This window comes from Lepidochelys kempii, chromosome 3 (genome assembly GCF_965140265.1).
Source record: "Lepidochelys kempii isolate rLepKem1 chromosome 3, rLepKem1.hap2, whole genome shotgun sequence".
Lineage (NCBI taxonomy): Eukaryota > Metazoa > Chordata > Testudines > Cheloniidae > Lepidochelys > Lepidochelys kempii.
The window spans coordinates 86,259,625-86,286,178 of record NC_133258.1 but is presented as its reverse complement, the minus strand read 5'-3'; the positions used below and the strand labels follow the sequence as shown (position 1 = coordinate 86,286,178).

Sequence of the window (26,554 nt, the reverse complement as noted above, 5' to 3'; positions counted from 1 at the left end):
GTCTCCTAACTGATGGTTGTCGTACGCTCGTAACTGCTAAATGTCTGGTGTTAGTTGATTGAGGAAATAGCATTCTTAGGTATTATGTGAAAAGTCTAATGCTCATAGTGGTGAGATGTGATAGTGGTGAGATGTGAGTGAGCATCATCTTCAAGGATGAGGTGGGTAACACTTGATGCAGGGTTCAGTGATTTATTAGCTCCTAGTTCTACTTCTTGACAATGTTTGCAAGCCAGTCTTGCACAGTCACCTAGCATAACACCAAATAGCCCAGAGACCAAAGGCACAACACCTGCTGACACACACCTCAATAGGTTACTAAGACTCCTGTTAAAATGTCTGCTTACCTCCATGTCCGCTGTCCTCTAGGGCAGCGGTTCTCAAACTGTGGGTCGGAACTCCAAAGTGGGTGGAGCCCAGGGCGGTGGGGCTCGGGCTTTGGCTCAGGCTTCAGTTCTCACTCCTCGGGTCATGTAGTAATTTTTGTTGTCCGAAGGGGGTTGCAGTGCAATGAAGTTTGAGACCCCCTGCTCTAGGGATAGCCAAAAATTGCATTGTCTTACTCTCCACTCATCTAGTTCGTTCCAGAAAAGATTTGTTAATTTATTAATGAGTCCCTCAGCCACAGTGCGATTTTGATGTAGAAAGATGTCTAGGATAATGTGTGTGTGTTTCTAAAGCTATACTGTACTCTGTGACCTGCTAGTATGGTGCAGTGCTCAAGACTTTTACACATGCAATTAATGTAGTTTACTAGGAGCAAACCATAGCATGCATTAAAAATATAATAAATCTCCATTTTACAGTTTGGTAAACTGAGTCACAGAGAGCTACATTCTGACTGTGTCTGCAGGGGCACTTTAGAATGGAAACGCTGTACAGGGAGCCTTTTTGCCTACTTTTCCTAGACAGCATGTGCAAGAAGAACCAAGCAAATGCCATTGCTCAAGATGGGAGACTGAGAGCATGGGAGAGCGGCCACTAGTGTGTCTTGGACCAAGAGGGAGCTACCTGCTAGTTGCAATTATAGTAAGGGGTCTGCATACCTGCTAGTGCCCAAAACCTACTCCGCTCCCACGCGCGCACACACACACACACACACACACACACAGAGCTTTGAGGTGGCTGTTTCTTCCTTTCCCCCACCTCCCATGCAGGCAGAATGTCTTTGAGCACCATACATCAGACATTACAACTACACCCCCCAAAACCAGAATTTCACCTAAATGGTTCAACACCTTGCCCAAGGTCACACAGCAAGTTCTGTAGCTGCACTTAGAACTGCTGAAACCTAGTCCCCTGTTCTATTCATTAGCCATACTTGCAGCTTGTGTCTGAGCTAGAAACCAGTTGCACATGAGATGTACTCTACGTCTCTCAGATTTTATTTTTCAGCACCAAGTAAGGGCATCTCATTCAGGTCACAGGATGCAGGAGGTCAGAATTGTGGGGCATAGTGTTATTACAGCTCCTGCTGTTTGCAGAATGTTTCCCATCAGTCCTGAGAAGAACTAAATCTTTGTGCTTGTGAAAAAATATGTCTTTGAACTGGGCAAACTGCTGGGGAATTTGAAAGGGCTGTTACTTCACTCACAGGGAGCAGGAAAATGGGTATCCATGAGTCTGTGACCAGGAGCTCACACTGTAAAATCTATGTTTGAAAGTTGTAGGATGTTACTTATGCCACCAAACAGCAGTTAGGAGGGGAGGTTGTAGCCTGTATTCTCTCCTTGGTTGAGAGAAATTAACAGACTGAGGGTCCCCTATCTGTCTGATGCTAAAGTGAATGCTTTGTTAGCTAATATTTTCCTACTGTGACAAGCTGAATGTTTTGTGCCCACCATATGTCCAGGGGTAGGTTGCTAGGATGCCGTGTTAGATAAGGACAACCCAACACTTCATTTATTCACTCAAAAAAAAAAAGCAAAAAAAGCAGCATAGCACAGAAGGATGATTCCAGTTTGATAAAATATAAGTTACTAGAACAGGACCAAAAGGATGGTATTCTAGGTTAAAGCACAAGCCTGGGAGCCAGCAGACTGTACTGGGAGTTGGGATCTGTTCCCTGCTTGACCATGGATTTGCTGGGTGACCGTCTCTGGAGACATTTACACTGCAGTCAGCACCACTTGATAGTGGGCAAATCTTTCAAATATTCTGGCTGCGATTCTCCCACCACAGAGTACTTAGTCAATGAGAATTAAGCCCTCTGTACCTCAGTCTCTCCATCTGTAAAATTGGGACAATGTCCCTATTTCTCACTGGTGTGCTTTGGGGCTTATTCATTGTAGATTGCAAAGAGCTTTGAGGAGCTCAGATGAAAGTGCAATCTCTAACCCTTGGCTGGGGAGGATTTATTTACATAGTCAAAGATATTCAAGCACACTGCAGGGAAAGCAATATTTGCTACATGTAGAAAAGCTTGTTTGAAAACCTAGCCACATGTGTCACAATGGGGAGTTGCTGGGGTTTGAAAACATCTGAAAAACTGGATCATATTTAATGGGAGCTAGAAATCTAGCTTTTTTGAAAATATGGCTCTTTCTCCTTTGAAGTAATTTGCTTAGTTTAAAATAAGCATCCAGTGAATTGTAGGGAATGTCTGACTGTCTTTCTCAGAACTGAAAAAAATGTAGATGCCAGGTAGCACCTCTGTCACAGCAGGTTATGTACAGAGTTTAAATGATGGCGTGACAGAGCCCCAGTCCAAAGTCCTCCTCACAAAAAACAGGACACTCTAAAAGGAAAAATCCTGCTTTTGGGACAGAGGTCAGTTTATTTATCTTAAGAGAGCCTTATAATCCAAAGGGCCTCAGATCTTTGGGCTGCTAACTCCAAACAAGGCTCACAACAAAAACAAACCAAACCAAAGTACCTATGTTTTTTGAAAATCTCTTCAGGTAGTAAAGAGTTGCCCTCTCCACCACATTACGCTGGATGATCTAGTCTGACCTCCTCTGTAACACAGGTCGTATTATTTCATCTAGTTACTCCTGTACTGGCACAACGATTGTGTGTGAAGTATATCTTCCAGAAAGACAGCCAGTTTTGATAGGGAGTCATCAGGAGATGGAGAATCCACCACTGGCCTTGGTAGTTTGTTCCAGTGGTTAATCAGCCTCATTGTTAAAAATAAAAAGAAACCTGTGCCTTCCTCATTTGAATTTGCCTGGCTTTAACTTCCAGCCTTAGTTCTTATGATGCCATTCTCCACTAGATTATGCTTTATATGCTCCTTAGAAATTAGGAATAGCTGCTTTGCCTTCTTCCCTTGTGCCCCTGAAGGAGCTCCTCCGGGTTCTAGCATCCCACCTCTCAACTAGAAGCCCTTTTCTTAGGGATGGAGGGAGGAAACATTTTGGGGTCCTGCAGATGCTGTATCACCCATCATACTGGTGGTCAGATCGTGAAGATGAAAATACAAATAATCAGAATACGCATCAAAAATCTATAAGGGCATATTTGTTACTTGGGGATATATTATCTCCTCAATGCATGCAAATTTCCCATGGTAAGTAATAGGAGTCACACATGCACCTGGTTCTTTACCGTTTTACACTCCATTTCTAGGACTGCTCAAAATATGGAAGCACTGATAAATCTGCACCTTGCAAAAATTTACATTTCTGTTGCCAGTGGTCTGCAATTCTTAATGTGATTTGATTTTTGTAAGCATTTTTGGAGAGGTATAGTCTTGTGCTCACACTGAAGATTCAAAATAATAATGATGATCAATAATGATTTTCAGAGCCCAAAAGCATGCTAAGAATGTCACAGAAAAAAGATTCAGTATCTGCCCTGAACAGCTCAAGATCGACATTCAGATATTAGACAGCAAGATCCTGGCTTGCCCTGCGCACTGTGTAGGGGAATAAGAGGGCATAAGGTAACTCTTCCCTCCCCTGCTCAAGCTATCCATACTGCAAGTCACAGCATGAGGCGAGAGCCACTACTCACCCTCCCAGGCAGGGAGCGGACTGGCAACAGGCTGACCTTGGCCACCCCAACAACAATGAAGCTGGCACCAATGGGAAAGTAATCCATGCCTGGTAGGGAGCTGGCACTGTTTACTTCTCAACTGGAGCAAAGGGAGAACCAGGGACCAAATTGTGACCTGCGGTGTCACAATTCAGTCCCTGCTCTGCTCCTGGGTAGTGCAGCTACCTCTTACTCAGGGTCAGTGCATAATTTCTGTTGGGGCTTGTGTAGGACCGACAGACCACGGTTGTAGGCTGGCAGGATTGAACCTGGGACCTCTGGAGCTTAGTTCATGAGCCTCTACCACATGAGCTAAAAGCCAACTGCCTCTTAGCTAAGGCTGTAGAGCAGACTCATTTAACTCTCTCTCTCTAAGTTGTCTTGGTGCCACTAGATGGGACAGAACATCACACTCAGAAGGTGTGTGGGTTACACTTGTTGGGGGTGAACCCCAGTATCTCTAGGCTTGGCAGTTCATAGCCCGGGCACCTCGCCGCTTGCCGCATCAGTTATGACCCTTAAAAAATCTCTATTTTTTGCTCTGAAATGTGTTTTACTTAAAATTCTCAGCACAATTGTATCCATCAGAGCCATACATCAGGGCGGGACAAGCAGGGCAGCTACCCAGGGCGCAAGGCCAGGGTGTCTGTGGAAAAATGGGGGGATGAAAAAAACAGTATGGGGTAGAGCCTTGCAGCGGGACTGAGATCACATGGGTCCCATTACCATGCCAGGCCACCCACACTGGCAGCAACGCTGCCTTCAGAGCTGAGTGGCCAGAGAGCAGCGGCTGCTGGCCGGACACCCAGCTCTGAAGGCAGCACCACCACCAGCAGCAATGCCGAAGTAAGGGTGGCCTGGTATGGTAACAGGACCCCCGCTATCCCAGTCCTTCTGCAAAGCTCTAAACCCTACCAAGTTTTTTCGTCCACCCCATTTTTCTAGCCCCACCCACTACCCCGGCTTTGTGCCTTTGGTGGCTGCCCCGCTGTCCGCGCCCTGGTTGCAGCCCTGGTAGAATACGTGATTGTAAACATCTAACGCTAGTTTGACAGTAGGCTACTCTTTCAAATAAACACTTTACGACTGACTGTGCAGCAGTATTATCTTTGGTAACCACTCATTCAAAGACATAGCAAGTTTAAAATTTTAAATTAAATCATTGCTCGAGCCCCAGCATCTCTCCCATTACAAATTAAGAACTGCTCAGGGCCAGTTGTGAATGGACATTCCCGCCCAGAGAGAGGATTATAGACCGACAAAGCAGGGGAAGAAGAGAAGCAGAAAAGGGGTCACCAAATAAGACTGTGGTTACTCACTGAGGAATGTAGACATCTTGATAGTTCTTTCCAAAACAAAGCTAACATATTAAGGAATAATTCCAATATGATTTAAAATGTGTGTTTATTGCAAGAAACTGAAGTGTCTATGCATTTTGCATATAAAACATTTGTAACAAAATCACCACACCATACAGAACTGTGATATTTAGGACCCAGGACAGAATTTTTTTTATAGTCTCATGTATATTTAAGATGCTTGCGGCCAAATAAAGCCCTGGTTTTAATTAACTCAAAAGCTGTTCCTCCATAGATGACACTGTGATTAAAGTGATCCTTAAATTGCACTTGGAAGTAAGAATCTAGTAGATAATTCTCTAGAGCCTAATCTTCAGTCTGGTGCCTGACCACCCATGCTGTATGCTGAGTTGCTTCTTCAGGGCTGGGAGGAAGAAATCCTTCAGCCCTACTCCCAAGCTGCAAAGTGGCAGCAGGATTGTTTGACAGGTACTCCTCAGTCTAAGAGCTACATACAACTCAGCACTGGCTAGGCAGCCGGCAGGCTGTAATCACTGCTTATCTCATTATTCATAACTATGTCAGTGTTACCTTGTGCTTCCCGCATCTATCTGTTGTGGCTCATCTTTTATTTGGATTGTAAGCTTTTTGGAGCTGTAACTTTCTTTTTATTCTGTGTTTGTATAGCACCTAGCACAAGGAGGCCCTGATCCATGACTGGGGCCCCTATGCACTACCTGGATACAAATAATAAATAGTAAGAGCTAATAGTAAGAGGCACTATCTGCCTGTATATGACACTCTGTTGACAAGAGGGACCTGCTTCAGGGAGATATACTAAAAACCTGCTCAGGAAAATGCCACCTGATCACAGACTCACCTAGAACACTCTGAGCAATTACCTACATCTCTCTCCCACTTTAAAGAAAATAAATTAGAAAAGGCATGTTCATAGCAAACCTACGTACCGTGCAATGACATCACTCCTGCTACTGAGGCTTCAGAAAAGGGAACGTGGCCCCGATTCTGCTCTCAGTTACACAGGTATAGATCAGAGTAACAGCACTGATTGCAGTGTAGTTACATGACTGCAAGTGAGAACAGAACCATGCCTCATGTTTCCACATTCTCTTCTATCCACAGCCCTATCCTACACCCACACCACCAAAGACGGTGGAAACAGGGGGTTAAGACAAAGCAGGGGAAAGGAAGTAACTCCAGTGGCACTGTCAGCATATTCTACAGCAATCTTCAGCAAGAAGAGCTAATACTGCAGCATTACAGCCGGTTTTAAGAAATGTCATAATAAAACCCAGGTGCAAAAATCAATGTAAAATACGCAAACAGGGTTTACAGATTGTAAAGGACTTAGTAAAAGAGGTATATTGAATTGGATTTTTCAACTTGTACTTGGAAAAAATATTGTCCCTTGGGCTAAAGAAATCCCCTCCCGGAGCCAATAACGCCTAATCCTGAAGATATAATAGGTTATGCAGACCCAACATTCTGGCCCACCAACTGTTTCCCAAGTTCATAAAAGGGCCAGTGGGTGGAAATGTTGCTCACCCACTTCCCGCATCACTCATGGAGTATACTTAACATTTTTCAAGGAGGCCAAATTGATTTTGTTCCAAACCTGCTTATGCCCTGTCTGCAATTATTTTATGCACCCACAAACATTAGCCCAATTGGATCACTCAATTAGCTGAATATTCTGACATGTCTTTTTATAAACATGATGTTGGCTGTATGCACTGGAACATATAATGGATCATTCCATTGTCACCGGTGGAGGAGGGAATAAGAAAAATATAATAATAATTAATACTTGATAAATTGACAGTATCCAAGGGCAACAGTCTGGATCTGATTTCCCTCTCACATTTGTGCAGCTCCATTAACTTCGATAGCACATTTCTGATTTAAACCAGTGCAAGAGCAGAATCAGGCCCATTGTACTTACAATGGTTAGTAGCAGCACTTAAAAAAGGAACCTTTTCAAAAGCACCCAAATGACTTAGGAGTTTAAGTCCCATTTTGAAAAATTACTTAGGCCCAGATCCTTAAAGGAATTATCCTAATTCATACTGATCTTTGAAGATCTGGGCCTTAGGCACTCAGGGACAGATTTACAAAGGTATTTAGGTGCCTAAAGATACAGATGGGTAACTAATGCAATTTAGAAGAGCACCTAGGTAGGAACAGTGCCTGATCCCCATTGATTTCAATCAGGCCTTCCGGAGCCTAAGTCACACTGAAAGTCAATGGGACTTAGGCTCCTAAGTCATTTAAGTACATTTGAAAATTTAACTCTTTGTGTATCACTCTCCTCCGTGGGATTGATTCAGAACAGGTGAACTGTCTTTTATAGGCCTTATTCAGCTAAGAGAGAGTTCCCTTTAGTTTAAATGGAAGGTGACTATACTTTTGGAATGGGAGAAGTTTGGTTCTATCATCTCTGCAGCTGCACATTTCTGAGTGACCAGGGTGTGCACTGCAGCAGAGTGACAATTTAGGGGGCTGGGTATTTGTTACAATATTGTAGGGTAGTTGTTTACAGCATGGTGTGCAGAGACACAACAGATGTGCTTAACATAAGTGTAAAGGTGATTAACGTTGTTGGAGAGTTGTAAATAGCTTGTAGGTCTCCTTTTCTCAATTTTATACACACTTCAGCAATGTGCATGGTCATCATTATATCCTAACAATGATTCTGCATACCACAAGAGCAAGAAAGCTATTGGACAGTGTGACACTAAGCACCCCTTTATTCAGACCCTGCACACTATTGTAGTAATCTTTGTACAGAATATGCTTTGTGAGACATCATTTGAAAACTAATAACTCACTTATCAGTAATATTGTTGTGTGATGTATGTATGTGGGAGGTATTAAGAGTTATGGATATATGCTTGAATTATGACTAAAGTGTGTTTCAATAAGGCACGTCAGGGGAGGTTGTTAAACAAGTCTGTCTTAAACAAAGAATTGTGTTGATTCTCTGACCAGCCCAATCTTCAGGTGAAGATAATGAAGGTCCATTTTCACATATTAGGTAAACAAAGCTATTCAGCCAATAACTGGGAGAAGAAAGAGCATGGAACTTCCTTCACAACCAAACACATGTCTTCTTCCTCACAGCTTCAATAAACTTTACTTTGATTGACAGGTAGCTCTCAGAAGAATCTATTTCAAAGGTTTGCTTGTCTATAAAGACAGGGGGTCTAAACCACAAGTGATAAGCAATTGAATCAACTGATTGTATACAATATTACTGTGTAATAACAGGGCACAGAGAGGTCTTTTCTGAAAGCTAATGACATGCCAGTGATTAATATCATTGTGAAATGTATGTATTAACACTATGAGGAAGTATGCATACTTAATGATATTATGTTTTAAAGTCTGTGGCCAAACAGGGAGAAAGATTCCCTTTCAGACAGGAGAGAAGACAACCATTTACCTGTCTCCTATGTAAATTAAGCACACTGGAATTAAAACAATGGAAGCCCCATTTACATACAGGGGGGTGGGAAGCCCTCAGGAAGGGAAGAACAGCATGAGGTCATCCTGCCTCTTAAAACAAAGTCATTGAACTGTGGAAGATATAAACAAACACTCGCCATCTTTGGGCATTGATCACTAAACGGACACAAGGCAATAGAACTCTTGCAAACTGAAAAAGATGGATCCACCAGTCCGGGGGGATCAGCATCTCTGGGAACTGAATATAGGTGACAAAACATCTTAAACAAAGTACTTTTATTTGCTGGATTAAGGTTTAGACATTTAGATGTGTTTTCATTTTTATTTGCTTGTAACCTTTTCTAACTTTATTCCTTTTACTTAGCATCACTTAATCTATGTCCTATTGTTTCATAAATTTGTTTTATTTTTACTATAAACCAACTCAGTGCTGTGTTTAATGAAACGGTGTATTTACCCCAGTTAAGTTAACAAGCTGTTATGTGCTTCTGTGTCTTAAAGGAACAAATTAACCATATTATTTCTCTGAACTGTCCAGGAGAGGGCTGAACATTGCAGAGGACATGGTTTGGGGGAAATTCAGGACTCGGAGTCTGTTGGAGTCACTTTGCTCGTTGTAACCAAGGCTGGTGGAAGCCACTGTGGGCCTGTAGACAGGCTGCTGGGATCAAAACTGCTGAACCAGAGCTGTTTAGTACACAGATGCTCAGAGTGTGACCTGCATGCTTGTAGGCTGGTTCTGAGCATCCCAGGCTGGGAGCTAATGCAGTAAAGCACTGTGAGGCATCCAGGGTTGCAGGGCAAGTGGTGACACAACCTCTTACTGGTCTGGACTGCCCTCAAGTTCTTATCACAGACAGACACTAATTTATCAGTTAAGACCTCCCACCAGCTGAATGACACTAGAGAACAGAACATGCCTTATATCTATGTGGGAGGAGAGAACTACTGCCAAGAAAGACTTTGTAATAAGAATCTGTTTTCAATTTGGAAACTAATTGTCTGCTTTCCATGGTGTGTGGTTCAATCATCCAGCTGAAATTCTTAGTCTATCGTGAGCCAATTCTGCAATTCCATGTCAGGTTTCATCTGCTGAAAGAAGCAATACAAATGTCTAGTATTTATGATACCCCTATGTAGCCATAGTATGAAGGATTTTCCTCCTCAGTAGCTATTACAGAGAACAAATATTTCCAAAAGCAAATTAAATTAACAATGTGTATAAAAACTGTAAAGGCAGCTAAGTTTTCCATTTATGTTCACCTCTGCCAAAGAACCAGCTCCAGAACTTTGGGGTAGGGCTAAGCTAATGTTTCAGGTCTAAATCTCGCCTTCCTATTGCCAATATCATGTCAGATACCATTATAATTTAAAATAAGCAGCTAGTTTGGTAGAATAAAAGACTTCATCCAGTATCCTTGAGAGGGGAATAGAAGACAAGGGCAGTTCTCTTGCTGTCTCTTACTATCTACGAGAACATTTAATGTAATGGCAAGGAGAACCATCTTAGGGAATGGACATGAGGAGCAATGGGTAGGACAATGGAAAGTAAGGCACAGGTAGGAACAGAAGATGATCCCTATTTCAGAGCAACTCAGGAAAATAAGAGAGAACTATGAAAAGCAAGTCTAGTAGTCATTTCTACCAGTGCAAAGTGGGTGTGAAATGCTGCCATTCTGACTTGTTAGCAATTTATAACCACTTTACAAGAGGAAAATCATAGAATCATAGACTCATAGGACTGGAAGGGATCTTGACAAGTCTTCTAGTCCAGTCCCCTGCACTCATGGCAGGACTAAGTTTTATCTAGACCATCCCTGACAGGCAATTTATTCCAGTACTTAATCACCCTGATAGGAAATTTTTCCTGTTGTCCAATCTAAGCTGCCCTTGCTGCAATTTTAGCCCATTGCTTCTTGTCCTATCCTCAGAGGTTAAAGAGAACAATTTTTCTCCCTCCTCCTTGTAACAAACTTTTAAGAACACAAGAACAAAAGAACGGCCATACTGTGTCAGACCAAAGGTCCATTGAGCATAGTATCCTGTCTTCTGACAGTGGCCAATGCCAGGTGCCCCAGATGAAATGAACAGAACAGGTAATCATCAAGTGATCCGTCGCCCATTCCCAGCTTCTGACAAACAGAGGCTAGCGACACTGTCCCTGTCCATCCTGGCTATAGCCATTGATGGGCCTATCCTCTATGAATTTATCTAGTTCTTTTTTGAACCCTGTTATATTCTTGGCCTTCACAACATGTACTTGAAAACTGTTACCATATTCCCTCCCCCCCCCGCCATCCCCACTCCCGTCTTCTCTTCTCCAGACTAAACAAATCCAATTTTTTTCAATCTTCCCTCATAGGCCATGTTTTCTAGACCTTGAATCATTTTTGTTGCTCTTCTCTGGACTTTCTCCTCCTTGTCCACATCTTTCCTGAAATGTGGCGCCCAGAACTGGACACAATACTCCAGCTGAGGCATGTCAGCATGGAGTAGCAAAAGGATTACTTCTTGTATCTTGTTTACAACGCTCGTGCTAATACATCCCAGAAGGATGTTTGCTTTTTTTTGCAACAGTCTTACACTGTTGACTCATATTTAAGTTATGATCCACTATGACCCCCAGATCCCTTTCCGCAGTACTTTCTTAGGCAGTCATTTCCCATTTTGTATGTGTGCAACTGATTGTTCCTTCCTAAGTGGAGTACTTTACATTTGTCCTTTTTTTAAAATTTCATCATATTTACTTCAGATCATTTCTCCAGTTTGTCCAGGTCATTTTGAATTTTAATCCTATCCTTCAAAGCACTTGCAACCCCTCCGAGTGTGGTATCATCCGCAAACTTTATAAGTGTGCTCTCTATGCCATTAACTAAATCATTGAGGAACTAAATCATAAATGACGTACAGAAGTTGCAAGTCAGCAGAGAGCCAACCCCATGATATCTTCATGGAAAATTGGGCACACACCCAACTATGAAAATCACCTCAAGGATAGACCCTCTAAATCTAACCAAACAATGGAAGAATAAAATATATTCAGAGGAATTTTATTAATAATCTTCCTTTCCACCATACTCAACTGTTAATATATCCTATCCCTGAATGGCTAGTGAATATTGTTGAGTCTTCTTCCTTCAGTCTCTCTTAACAAAGGGACCACAAGCAGCTAATAGGTCTGCTCAGCCATAATCAAGTAAAGAGGTTCAGCGTCACAGATGAGCTATTTATATGCATTTGTCTTTTTAAGCAAATAGCAGATTTATGGGTTTTGAAGATCTGGACATTTTACGATTAACTATGTTTACCATAAATATTGGTATATTATCTGTAAATTAAAAGTGTAATTGACCTACACATAAGCCATGTAGGCTTTTGTACAGGCATGAAATCCTGTTCTGGGAGTACACTGCTACATAAGAGAACAGGAGAAAAGCACTGCCGCACCGATGATGCCACCACAGCCTAAGTCCAGGACACAGGCAAGAATTGTAGGCAAATCAGCAAGTCCTTCAGGTCCATCCAACCCTCAGATGGAAAAAGAGGATTTGTCATTCCCGAGAGATGCCAGTACATCTAAACTACCATATTTACACCAATCCTTCAGGTTGGGGAAGAGAAGGTCTTTTACATATCCTTATATAAGTGACTCTCTGAAAAATTCCTTTACATTTAGGCCAAATATCCTATTCCTGTTTATATGCAAGTATATGTGGTATGTAGCACAGCTTTCAGCTAACAGAAAGCCAGCACTAGACCCTTTAAGACCCATGAGGGAAATGTTATAGGGGCTCTGGGGGCCCCTGCATCCACTACACACCAGTGAGGGAATAGGTCTTCACAACAGTCCCACCTAGGACATTGTTGGAGGTAGGCAAGGGGAAGGGCCACAGGATCCACAGTCACACAACCCCAATGGCCATAACACCACACACAAATGATGCAGAGAGACTCTTTGCCACAAGGATTATTGGGGTCCCTACTGAAGCCTCAGACCTGAGTCAAGCTTAAAAGAAAAGGAGAACTTGTGGCACCTTAGAGACTAACAAATTTATTTGAGCATAAGCTTTCGTGGGCTCCAGCTCACTTCATCTTTCTATTGTGACCGCCCCTCTCTAAGCCCTTGTGCACTCTGTAATCTTATTTATATCATTTTAGAGTTTTTTGTTATTAGCATTAGTATTTATTTTACTGATTATCTTATTTTATTGCTATAATTAATATTTAAAACATGTTGCTATACTAGACTATTTCTTTTCTATGAAATTATGTTACATGTATTAATGTCCAATTTCAGTAAACATACTGATCAAAATAAATATAGGTGTATCCCAGTTATGGTCACACGTTCAAGGGTTTACAGGAAAGTCAGCATACAAACTGTACAAAAGCACATCTAATTTCTTCACATCTCTTTTGACTTAAACATAGAATCTCTATATGGCACATCCAGAACTGTGCTGTCGTTTCAGGAATTACTTTCTGGAATGACAATATAGTATAGCTTTGGCATGCTGTCATCCCCATCAATAGATATTGGAGTGAGTAGATGAATACCATACAAACCACACTCCGTGATTGTCAGCTAGCTCTTGTTCAGAGGAATGTTAATCTTCATAGGTATATTTCTGTCTTCTCTATAGGCCTGATCCAAACCCTAATGAAGCCAATGGAAAGATTTCCATTGACTTCAGTAGACTTTTGGATCAGGTCCTGTATGTGTGAAATGAGATACCTCCTCTCCTTCAAAATATTCCTCAAAAACACCTATCTTTATAAAGCCTTAGAGTCAATAATTTTCTGTCAGCTTATCTTCTCCATTTGCACCTCACATTTACCATAAGAATCTACAAGTTTCTCATCACATAGCCATCTGGGGAAAGAGGAATGGATGTTGTCATTTTAATGAGGAGAGGACAAGAAAGAAAGACTAAAGGAGAAGGAGGTAAAACCCTACCTGAGTTCAGCAGAGTGTGTGGTGTCTATTCTGATGGGGTTATGTCATGTTCTCTGAGGAAACCAGACTGATGCAATACTTGCCTGTCTCTGAATATTAGCCAAACCCGACCTTAAAATGCATATATGTAGAAAATATTTCATTTTGATTTTTTTCATTGCAGAAATGCCAAGAAGGATTTTATCAAACTGCTTCAGGAGATTGTTCGCATTGTAACTGTAATGGTAATGCAAACAAGTGCCTCGATGGATCTGGAATCTGTGTGGTAAGTCTTATGTGCCATCCCCACCCACTCTGCTGTCCCCCATTTCATGGATGCCTTCCATTTAATCATAAACATGAATTATATTTTGATTGACTAGATAAAACCTTAGCAGAGTCTCCTCTCTTGATCTTGGATAAGTCACCACCTGAATGAAATACATTGGAGGAAAACCCAAGCTACTGCAGGTTGTGGTATTGGTAAATCAAAATCTGAGACTCTTGTATCATCAATAATCCTGGATCCCAATACACCAGCATAGTATTATACTACATTACCAGAGGTGCTTTCTTCTGAATTACATTTAAAAGGTCATCATCACTTGTCATCATTAAAGATATCCAGGTGCTAGGATCATTAACTACAATGATCTGACCAAATTTCAGTGAAGGTACTTACATTCTGCCAACCCAAATTATCTCTGAGGTTTGAAGCATTTGGATGAGCCACTAAAGAGTTGCCACATTTCATCTCAAAGATAAAGTGATTCCTAGAGAGAGAATTTTAATCAGTTTATCAACACAAAAAGGACTTTGGGATCCATCTTGCGAAAAGCATATCAACGTAAGCTCATTTCAACTCTCCCTTTCACTGTACTGTGTTTTATATCATACAAACAGCTTATGGTTGTATATGACCTCCAAGTGTGTATGTATATGTGTTGTCTATAGCAGCTCTACCTCATAATTCACAGCAGCTAGCTTTCTGCTGCTGACTAACGATGGTAGGAGCTTGAAATAATACACTGAGGAAAGAACGTGCTTGAATTCCAGTGTAACACTATAGCCTGCCATATGCTCTGTCTCACTCATTGGCTAATATGGAATACTGGGGTTAGTATTAGTAGTGTATCACTTTAGGGAACAAAAGCCAAAGCAGCAAAACTACCATCAGTATAATAGACAATCAAAGCAGTAAATATTATAGGAAGTTAAAACAGTAAAACTACCAAATACTAACAGAACGGGGGAAGATTTTATATTGTACTGTATTTAAACAATATCGCAAACATCTACGAGTTAATGTAGGGGCTTGTAAATCAGGATTTCTGGGTTTTATTCCTGGCTCTGCCACTGACTTACTCTGCTACTTTTGGCAAGTCACTTTACCCAGTGGTTCTCAAAGCCGGTCTGCCACTTGTTCAGGGAAAGCCCCTTGTGCCCTGGACCGGTTTGTTTACCTGCAGTGTCCGCAGGTTCAGCCGATTGTGGCTCCCACTGGCCGTGGTTCACCGCTCCAGGCCAATGGGGACTGCGGGAAGCGGCGCGGGCCAAGGGACGTGCTGGCCGCCCTTCCCGCAGCCCCAGTTGGCCTGGAGTGGCGAACCGCAGTCAGTGGGAGCCGCAATCGCCTGAACCTTTGGACGCGGCAGGTAAACAAACCGGTCCGGCCCAGCAGGGGCTTTCCCTGAAAAAGCGGCAGACCAGCTTTGAGAACCACTGACTTAACCCCTCTGTGCCTCAATGTATCTCTCTGCAAAATGGGAAATAATACCAACTTACTTTGCTGGGTGTTGTCAGTCTTAATTTATATTTGGAAAGTGCTTTGAAATCCACTAGTAAAAGATGCTACTGTATATAAATGTAGCTTTTATCAAGTTGGCAGGTTTTACAGTTATATACTGTGACATTCAAGAGGACGTGTTTCTTACCATTAATAAGCTAGTGGGAAGAGGATCTTTACAGCATGTTCAGTACCTAGGTACAGTGGTGAGCTGGAGCCAGTTCGCACCTGTTCGCTAGAACCAGTTATTAAATTTAGAAACCCTTTTAGAGCCGGTTGTTCCAACGGGGAAAACCGGTTCTAAAAGGGCTTCTAAATTTAAGTGGCCAAGAGTGGCGCCTTAGGCACCGACTCTATGGGTGCTCCAGCCCTGGAGCACCCAAGGGGAAAATTTGGTGGGTGCAGAGCAACCACCGGCAGCTCCTCACCCCACCCCCGGCCCCAGCTCACCTCTGCTCTGCCTCCGCCTCCTCCCCTGAATGAGCCGCCCTGCTCTGCTTCTCCGCCCCCCCACCCCAGGCTTCCCGCAAATCAGCTGTTCGCGTGGGAAGCTGGGGCAGGCTGAGAAGCAGGCCGCGGCTTCCCGCTCAGGCCCAGGGATGCGGAGGTGAGCTGGGGTGGGGGGGAGCGAGGAGGGCCTCCCGTGCCGCAGCAGGTAAGCCGGGGAGGGGGGCGCAAGGGAACCTCTCCCCGCCCCAGCTCACCTCAGCCACTCTCGGCCTGAGCGGGAAGCCACCGCCTGCTTCTCAGCCCTCCCCGGCTTCCTGCCGAACAGCTGATTCACGGGAAGCCAAGGGAGGGGGCGGAGAAGCAGAGGGGGGCGGTGCGTTCAGGAGGAGGTGCGGAGGTGAGCTGGGCCTGGGCGCGGAACAGGGAGCTGCCTGTGGGTGCTCTGAACCCACTAAATTTTCCCCGTGGGTGCTCCAGCCCCGGAGCACCCAGGGAGTCGGTGCCTAAGGCGGCCACTCCTCTTGCTCCCCCCAGCTACGCTCCCCTTCCCCTAGGAGCCAGAGGGACCTGCCGGATGCTTCCTGGGAGCTGCCCCAGGTAAGCACTGCCGGGACTCCCCACCTCTCCCCCTGGCAGGAGCCTCTGGCTCTTCAGGGTGGGGTTGGCACCTATTACAGTGGCCCATGAGACCCTCCTTCCCAGTTCTGGGGGCAGTCAGGGGACAGGACAGGGGTACTGGGGGTTGGGGGGGGCGTCAAGGAACGTGGGGGGGTTGGATGGGGCAGGAGTCCTAGGGGGCGGGGGTGGGCAACAAGCCCCTCGTGGGGTGAGGAGGGAACCCATTGTTAAGATTTGGCAGCTCATCACTGCCTAGGTAGGATAACTTATTCTGTCTTTGGCCTCAGTTGTATGTTCAGGATTGGAATGACTCACCAGCCCTGGTTCTACTTAACATTGATTGTTTTAGTATTTTAATATAAATTAAATGAAAAATATTCCTGAAATTGCCATATATATGTATACACAGGTACTCATACCCTCCATGCATGTGACTTTTAAACATTGGGATTAACACAAGAGGAAACTGGTGATAAAAGTCTCAAAACTAAAAGGGAGATCTTAGCAACTGTATTTTCCTGTATGTGACCAATCATCAAGCATCCTCAATGCAACAGGTTTTGGAAAGGAAGGTGAGTATATATCAATTAGCAAACAATACAAAAGCCTTGAGGCATTAAATGGCTTTATTGTTTGCTGTTCTTTGTGAAAAGCATAGCAGATGCAGAGGGTAGAAAAGAAACAGGTAAAGTGGTTGACATGCTGCAGAGAGTAATCTGGGAACACGTCTATGGCCCACGTGTGTTATTTAACCAATGGGACAACTAGACTCACTGGAACTGAGCAGCTGCTAGAGAAAAATACGAGGCGCTAACACTTGAAGGATTTCACAAATCTTTCAGTACAGCTCAGCCAGCAGACCTTGGGGAAAGGCGGAGAATGGGAAAGTTTAGGCGAAAAAGAGGAGCAAATGGGAGAGGAAAGGGATTTGATAAAAAGGGAGCATACAAGAGTTTATGGGGAGGGAGAACATGGAGCAGGACAAGAGATGGCCTGAGGGGCTGTTGGGATATTGACACTTGTGAGGCTGTGGAGTTTGAAGGGGAGAGTTAGGGGAGGCTGGTAGACTTACAGTGGGAGAAGAAAAGGAAAGGGAGGGAAGAGAGTGGTGGGGTCGAGGAGAAGGAGAGAAGTGAGAGTGTTTCAAGAAGAAGGAGAGAATGAATGGATATGGGGTCAGAGAGGAAGAGACAGTGAGAGGAAAAAACAGAGGAAGTTAATGGGAGCGAGGAAACTTGGAGATGAAGAGCCCGGTCCAATGCCCATTAAATAATGGACGAGGCCCTAAAAGCACCTGCTCGTGACAGCTGCTGTCAAACCTGAAGCAACACAGGAAGGAATCTGGACAAAGACTATGCAGGAAGAGGGAATTTCCACCACTGGGAGCCTCATAGCGGCTGGTTCACATGGTATTGTGTGTTCAAGTTTTCGTTCCTCACAAGTTGGTAGGCAAATTACTCCACTGCTACTCAGGTTAGTAAGCATCACACCTGGTAGTAACAGTTTGCAGAATCAGGGCCCTCTGCATCCAAATAGCTTACTGTATTATTGTTCTTGTTCACCCATTTATAACCAGGTAAGGGAGCTATTGCTCCAGCTAGCTTCCTGTTTCAAAGAGGTGATAGCAGGAGGGTGTTTTTAAGTTTTATTAATTATGGATTCTAAAAACACAGTACAATCACAATGAGTCACTGATGTGACTAAGTTTACCCAGATAAATGTCTGAAATGTAACTAAAATCCAGCAAAGTAGCAAAAAGTTTTTACATTTGTCAAGTCAACTCCCAAAAAAGAATTCTTCAAATAATTGTAAAAAAAAAGTTTGGGGGGTTTGTGCTTCAAATGGTGAAAGACAACCTGGAAATGATCTTGTCATGTAGCTACAAGTGTTACTACATCATCTCAGAACATAATTATTTGTCTTCTAGGAGATAATAACTAATGTACAAAAACTGAATAAATAGTCTGGGCTATTGTGAAAATGAAAACCAAAAAAGCTGCACAGAAAAGGATGAATTATAAGAATCAAGTTCAATAAAAATGCTTTAAGAGTTCCATACCATGCAAATCCCAAAAATCAATTTGTTGATAGTGGCCTCTGGTGCATAGAAACCAAATGGAATTTGTATTGACTTCAGCTCTGAATTTGAAATCAACTAAAATTAAAACCTTATTAATGATGCCCCAAAATGCAGTGTTCAGATTTTTAATTTCTATAAACATGACAATGTTATTTTAAGGTTCTATTTTTAAATCTCCTTCAACCTTATTTATAAATTATGAATCAGTCCTGTGGAGTTTCTAAAAGTGAACTGAATGTACACAGTCAATAAATCAGCAAACTCATTAGGTATTCAAGGACAAGGTATAATTGCTTATAGCATTGCTTTTATATATGTTACTGTGAAATTGGTGCATAGATCAATCATTTGATCCTTTAATTAAAACTGGACAGTTGCTCAATCTATTTCTAATATAGAAACACACCCAAGAAAAGAAAGCAGTCAGCATAGTCTAAGCTGCATTTATGATATATGGCAGTATAGATATCACAATAATGCTTCATCTCAAAAAAGTCATTTGTCAGCTGTGTCACACGCATTGGTAATGCGTCTACACAATACGAGACACCAACTCTCAGTGCTGACCTTAGGATATTGCCCTCAACAAATGTCAAAGGCTTCTTGTTTGTGACCTCCTTGGTTCTGACTGAGAGAGGAAACCAGTTTACAGCAGTGCTTTGTACCTTTGTTTTGGTTTACATGTACATATCAGTTGCTACATGTATGAATTTACAGTAGCTGACAATGGTGGGACACGGTGCAGCTGCAGACAGAGTGAAACTTATTTCACCAGAATAAAGCTCAAGCAATTGGGCTTTATTGCAGACTAAATTGCATGGGATTTGGGGGAGTGAATCTCTCTTTCACTAGCACCCTTCAACCGGGAGCTGACCTAGTCATAAGAAACTCCTCCATTGTAAACTGAGACTGGAATTTGCAAAAGCAGATAGTGAAATGAAATAATCCTTTCCATTCTTCAAATTCCTTTATATTTGATCATGAATTTATGATGGTTATGGAAGGTCATCTGCTCTGAAATTTTCTGAGTAGCAAATATAACAGAAGCAGTCAACCTGCAGCTTGTCAGAAGCAATTTGCTCTTGGTTTAGTATGCGAGTGGACTTTGTGGGGCAACTCATAGCCCCTGCTCAACAAACCAGGCTTCTACCACAATGCTGAAACACAGTAGTGCAACACTGGAGAGAGGAGGCCAGCCAGTACTGCCTGTAGAGCAGTTTGACAATGACTTCAGCAGAGCAGTGCAGTGGTGGGAGAATTAAGAAGTGGCAAGCAGGGCTGTGTGGAGCAAAGGTGTTTTTGAAGTGACTTGCCAGTGACCTTTCTGAGGATATATTTAGTAATGGAGAGTAAACATTAGTCTAGGATTAGCTCCTTACACAGAGATCATATTAGGCTACGTGGTACAAAAAGAGCAGCGTCTGGAGATAAAGCTTTGTTGGGGTGTTGATTTGTTGCTAGAAATATTACAATGCTTTGTTTTTCTAGGTGCTGTACATTTGATCCACATGCATTTGAGGTGTCTAGTGATTTGGGCAGAAAGCATTTAGAGGAACTAGAAAAACAAAAGGATCACGGGATGGGAAGCTAGAGTTACTAAGATCCATTTGTCCCTCTTATGGATTCTTTAACAATAGAGCATGTTGTCGTTTGAATGATCTGTATGTTTAAGAGTTTGGGTATACAGCTGACTGGAAAGGTTGGAAGGGATTTGGCAGCTCTGCCTTTGAGGATAATACGTTCCACATGATAGCCAAGGCAGATCTGGAGAGTAGCCAATAGATCTCCATCCATCCATCAAGTAATAAAGGAAAGCAACAGGGAGTTGGCACAGCAGCTTAATAGATACTTCTGGTTTAAAGAATAGCCTTGCATCTTACAACTGATCTTTTTCCTTCTGCACAGATGTATTTCATCTGTCCAACAATGAGGGAGACAAAGGTAATAAATATCTATGAGAGGCCTTGGAGGACTAGCTATGGCTCTTTTGATTGCAGGAATAAACCAGGGAGACATGGTCCTTCATCTGATATGGGAGGAAGGATCATCACACACTCAGATCTTTGTGTGGGTCACTTTTTTCCGCCTTATGCAGAGGCACAGGAATGCAGTTCTCAAACATGAGGCCCACAGAGAGTCTACTCTTCACTGTGAAGGAGCAATAGCATATCTGTGGTTGGCCACAGTAATGCTTCCTGTTAATTAAGTCTCACAATTTTTAAGCCACTCTCATGACACTTTGGACCTGAACCCCTGTTTTTTGAATGCTTGGGGCTGGCAATATTCTCTATCTTCATTGTAGGTGGACACAAACACATCAAAATCTTGGGGAAGTTTAGATCTGGATCCAAACATTGCAGCTCAAGCCCATCTCTATAGTTGAATCAGTAAATCTAAAGAATATACAGAAATGCATAGCCCTTTCCTCAGTGCAGCCATGTTATTTATTTGTTTACATGCCATTTATCTGTGTTCATAATTGCTACCAGGCTGTCTCTTAGCAAGCAAAATTATTCCTATTACACTCTGTTGAAAATGCTATTTTAAATTGAGACATCATTATCTGAATTCCTAGTGGCTTGATGCAACTTTCAAATTTTATTGATAACATACTCTTGTTCCTACTGAAATCAGGGGATTTTCTAACATAGGACAATACACTCAGGCCACTTTGTCATCTGACTTGCTGTTGATGAAATGGTGCATGAATGATTACATACTGTAGAGGGTTTCTTCATTTAGAAGCCTTTAGAACCATGGCTTCCATTATATTTTTTTCCCATAATCTTTAAGGGACACTACTGGGTTGACTTTGGTTTTGTAAAAGCAGAAGATTGTATTAACGTGGCAAAATGCAAAACATTTGGCTTAGAATTTTAAATTACAGTATTTATAAAAAAAATTAACACCAGTGTTTTAAAAAACTTAATAGCAGTGCATTTACCTGTATAACTTTTCAGCCTTTGTATTCCATGAACTGCACATGTAAGCCTCTCAGGTATCTGTCTGCAGAGACAGGCAGCAATTTTGCTTTTAGTTCAGTGTATACTGTCTAGAAGAGTCTCATGGAAAATTTACTTTTCTCTTTCTGGTTTTACATTTATTTTCTTAATCAAAACCAAAAGCCATCTGTTTGCTCCTTCTGTATGAAAAAAAAATTAAACACCAATATCAATAGACATGTTTCAACGTTTTTTTTTAAAACTTCATTTGAAAGAGAAGTTGGGATTGAGGGGTTGTAACCAAATACGCCACTGGAGAATTTTTGACCCAACCAGTGCTTGGATACAGCTCCGTATGCATGCAAAGACATGTGTGCGTATGCACTGGGACCAGGAGTGCTCTTCTCTATGCTTAAAGTGCATTACTACTGTGAAAAGTGACTTTATAAAAGTTCCATCATGGAGTTCCATGTTTATTGGCCCTCACAGCTATTTTTCTGTCTGATGTGCTCAGTTTAAAAGAGAGAAGATGTATTTTCTAACTGTAAACGTAGCTTGGGCTGTGAGAATCAGTTATGATCCCCAGTGTCACCTTTCCCTTCAATGGTTTCACAGATTTAACTTAGTCAACAATTCTGCTGAAGACGTACAGGATCTGCATTGACTCTGCAGTGCTATAGAAGCCAAAGACTGTCTTTTTTGCCACTCAAGTAAAAAATATGACCCTGAATACACAAAAGGGTTCAGATTTGTTGAACAAGGTAATGCTATTTTTACATAGTCACTTTTCAGAGTAGAGCCAGACTTCAAATGTCCCAAGCACTCAACTAATAGATTTATTAGGGGAGAGAGTGTGCTAACAATCTCCCTTGCGGTAGAAGAGGAACACTGCAGATATGAATATTAACACTGAGTCCCCTGCTTTCTTTTTGTGCTCATCACTGTAGCATCTGAGCACCTGGAAAACATCAATGAATTTATCCTCTCACTACCCGTTTGATGTATGGACAATTGAGGCAGAGGGAGGTTAAGTGTCTTGCTGAGAGTAAAATAGGAAGTCTGTGGCAAAGCCAAGAATTGAATTTAGTCCTGATTCCTAGTCTGGTGCCTTAACCACAAGGCCATTATTCCTCTTTGATTGGAGAACAAACTTTGATTTCCCACTCTCTCATCCCTCTCCTCCAGTCAATCAAAAACACTTATTCAGAGAATATTGCCAAATTCTACTACTTCTTTAAATTGTACTAGCCTTAAGAACTTCCACTTGCATCCCATATTTCAGCTGTTGCCTCATTTCCTCTTATACCCATTCCTGCTTCCTCTGGTATGACTAAGCTTCTCTTCTCCCCCTACACACCATCCCTTATGCTTACAACAACCTTCCATTTAATGTACACCAAGCTCTCTCCTACTCTTCTCTCCAAACATAACTTGTGAAAAACCCTCCTGTAAAATTATGGAGAGTATTCCACTCTATAACACTAAATGCACTGCACTGCACTTGTTGATATACTAGATATAAGATCTTCAGGAAAAGTGGTGGCACTGGGATTTGGCCGGGGAAGGGGTTCTGTTCGTTTGTTATTCATTTTGGTGGGGTTGTTTGGTTTTTTTCTTACCATATTTACCTGTTGTAAAACTCCATGGTGGAATTATAGCTCTGCACAAATAAATAGTGATAATTGCTGCACATTGGAATAGTTGGGCTGCGTATCGCTAACTGTGGCTAAAACATATGCAGTGACTAACTCAGACCATCTCCCAGGATTCATCCAGAATCTACAATTATCTGGACTGCTCTTGTCAGAAGCTGCATCTGCCTGAAGATCAAAGGAAGGAAGACAGGCTAAATGGTCAGCCAAATATGCAGTGTATTTGTAACTTTCACACAAGTGGTTGGCCTCTCTCTAGCTGTCAGAAGAGGCTGGTGACATCTGGATATGGGTAAATGAAAATGACCCATCAGTGTCCTCATAATCAGTTTATGTCAACAAGTAAAGGTTCACTGTACTGTATCTGACACAAAGCACGGCTGAGAATGTCTAATCTGAGATACTGGTACTATTTTTTTATTAGAGATTTTCCGTCCTTTCATTCCTCTTTTCACAGTCTCCTGGACAAAGAGTATGGTAAAGTATGAGTTCAAGATGACCTTTCAAATCTACTGCATTGGGTGGGTTCAAAATTATATAGAATAAGCTCATCCACCCTGAATTTGGTGCTTGTGAAAGGCCAGTGTTGATTGCTAGGCTAAATCCAAACATACTGCATGGCAGGCCCTGCACAAGCTTCCTCTTGCAGCTCTGCTAATGCACCTGAAACCTGACCTGCAACTTCCCTGTTATTCCAGAGATTGCCAGTCCCTAACTGCACAGTTATTTTGTGATGTGATTGAATATCTGCTGGAGAATATGCTGAGGAGCCAAGATAATTTATTTTAACACATGTGCCAACTTTGAACACTGTTGTCTAGAGGAACAAAGCTTTTACATTAACCCAACACACAAAGTAGTTTTTTCCATACAGTGTATGTCATGGAGTTGATTCTTCACTGCCTTGCACTTTGTATTGTCATTTACATCTGAATAAAGTCAGTGCAACGTGGATGTAAAACACTACCAATGGTGTACAATGGTGTACATAGAATTCTCATCTGGGAGCGTTTAACACACATATCACAAAAATCACTAGGTACAAGTGCACCCATCTTCTTTAGGGTATCCTTTTTAAAATAACTCAACTGTAGAGCATGTTTCTCTGGAAGAAAACACTCTGATGATAACTTCCGGGTACCACCCTGAAGTGGAAATGGTATCTTGTAGTTAAAGCATAAAACGCAGAGCCTGGATTCATTAATTCTGTTGTTGTCTCTATGGCATTCACTACCTTGCAATGTGGTCACAGGAAATTCACGTAACCTTTCTGTGCCTCAGTTTGCCCATCTGTAAAATTAGCAATATAATAATACTTATCCTGCCTCACAGGGGTGTGGCAGGGCCGGATTAAAATTGCTTGTAGAGTGCTTTGAGATCTTTTGATAAAAGTATTATACAAGTGCATAGTATTATAATTAAAAATATAAAATATTTTGGGGTAAATCCTCAGCTACTGTAAATTGTATTGATTTCAATTGATGCATCATAACTTACACTGGCTGAGGTATAGTGTATTGTGCAGGGTGAGATTACTTCCTATAAATGTTGCACAATGGAGATGAAATCACTTCTTGAGAAGATGAGTGAGCTTTTGCTCCATTATTTTGTATTCCATAGAAATGCCACCAGAAAAATAATCTTGAAATTCATGAACTATTTTTTTCATATCTTAGAAAGAAAGAATATGGCAGTCTCCTAATTATTGCCTCCTCTGTTCTGAACATCTTTCAAGGGCAATGTGTAGGGATCAATCCAAATATGTAAATAACTGTTAATATTCAGGCATATTTCATTTCAGGGAAAAAATAAAAAACACCAGCCTATTAATTACCGATAACCTGCAATTTTCCATGATACTCACTTTCAGTCATCAAGTCCAAAGAATAACCCCTTTCTCTCTCAACAAGCAGGCATCTGTACTGGAATGTATTGGAAATTATATCTTATACTGTATATACACCAGTGGGCAAATTTTCCTTTGTTTTGGTGCCAGGCAAGTTCAGCATTCCTTCTAGTGCCTTCAGCTTAGACAGACCTGTCCACTACATGCAAATTCTAGCAACATCTCTGATGATATATAATGCAGCGTTTGTGCTCAGGCAGTCTGCACATGTGAATGCCTATAGTGATAGCTTTATCCTGTATGCCACTTTGTCAGCACTCCCAGGCAGACCAGTGAATTGTTCCAAATGTCTTCATTTGTACTATGCTGCCACTTACAAACTCTTTTCATTTAATCCCTCAGCACCTTGAAGGGTTCAGGTCTGGTACCAGTCCTTGTTCTGCTTGGCAGAGTACTCACTAAAGTCATCTCTGCTAGGCTTGAATTAAGTAGCACCTTCCTTTAACATTTGTCACTCTTCTTTATTGAAGGACTGCCAGAGAAACACCACTGGAAAGCACTGTGAAAAATGTCTGGATGGTTACATTGGGGACATCGTCAGAGGAGTGCCCACGTTCTGCCAGCCCTGCCCTTGCCCATTGCCATTAGTTGCCAAGTATGTAAAAGACACTTTGTTTTATTTTATTTGTCCTGATCCTTATACTTTCTGTTCTGCATTCTTCTTTCAGAGCCAGGCACAATAAACCTTATTAGACTGGGGGTGAGAGAAAGACTGATGCACCTTCAAGCATAGAAAACCAAGAACATTTTCACTTGTTTACACTTATCACAAAATGAAAAGGAAAAAATGGAAAATAACATTTAGAGTCATAGAGTTTAAGGCCAGAAGGGACCATTTGATCATCTAGTCTGTATATAATCAGAGGCTACCAACATTAAACTCAGCAACTGGAATTTTATTTAAAAGGTATGAATATTTTTTTCAGTCTCTCCCATTGATTGCTGCATTGATTGCACAAATGGGAGGAAATATTTGGACAACTTTGGGCTCTTTCTCTTTTAAATGAGAAAGGTTGTCAGGGGTGAGCTGACTTTTAATAAGCTCAAAGTTAAAGCCATACCTCTTTATATGTAAAATTCCCCATGACATATGGAAAGCAGATACTGATTGGGGAAAACCCTAGCACAGTGGTCCCCAAACTGTGGGGCGCGCCAAAGAACATTTGGGGGGATGCATGGTACAGGGGTTGGGGAGGGAGCACCACCCAGCCCAGCTCCACCCCCAGATGCAGCTCCGCTCCACTCCCAGCCCAGCCCCAGCCCCAGCCCCAGCCCCAGCTCTGCCTTCAACTCCAGCTCCTCTACTGAGCCATCTGAGCAGTGATGGTGGGAGGGGGCACAGACATATTCCATTACTGGTAAGGGGGGGCATGACAGGAAAAGTTTGGGCACCACTGCCCTAGCATGACACAGACCCAAGCA

The 26,554-nt window shown here is 42.2% G+C and overlaps 1 protein-coding gene across 1 annotated transcript in view; it reads left to right on the top strand.

The window, feature by feature from the left end:
- The window catches only part of LAMA4 (laminin subunit alpha 4), a 158,121-nt gene that overhangs the window by 19,814 nt on the left and 111,753 nt on the right, over nucleotides 1–26,554 (top strand). Inside the window, exons 2-3 of the mRNA XM_073337097.1 lie at nucleotides 13,883–13,984; nucleotides 25,603–25,727. Of these exons, the coding sequence (XP_073193198.1) occupies nucleotides 13,883–13,984; nucleotides 25,603–25,727 (227 nt within the window). The remainder of the gene's footprint in view (nucleotides 1–13,882; nucleotides 13,985–25,602; nucleotides 25,728–26,554) is intronic.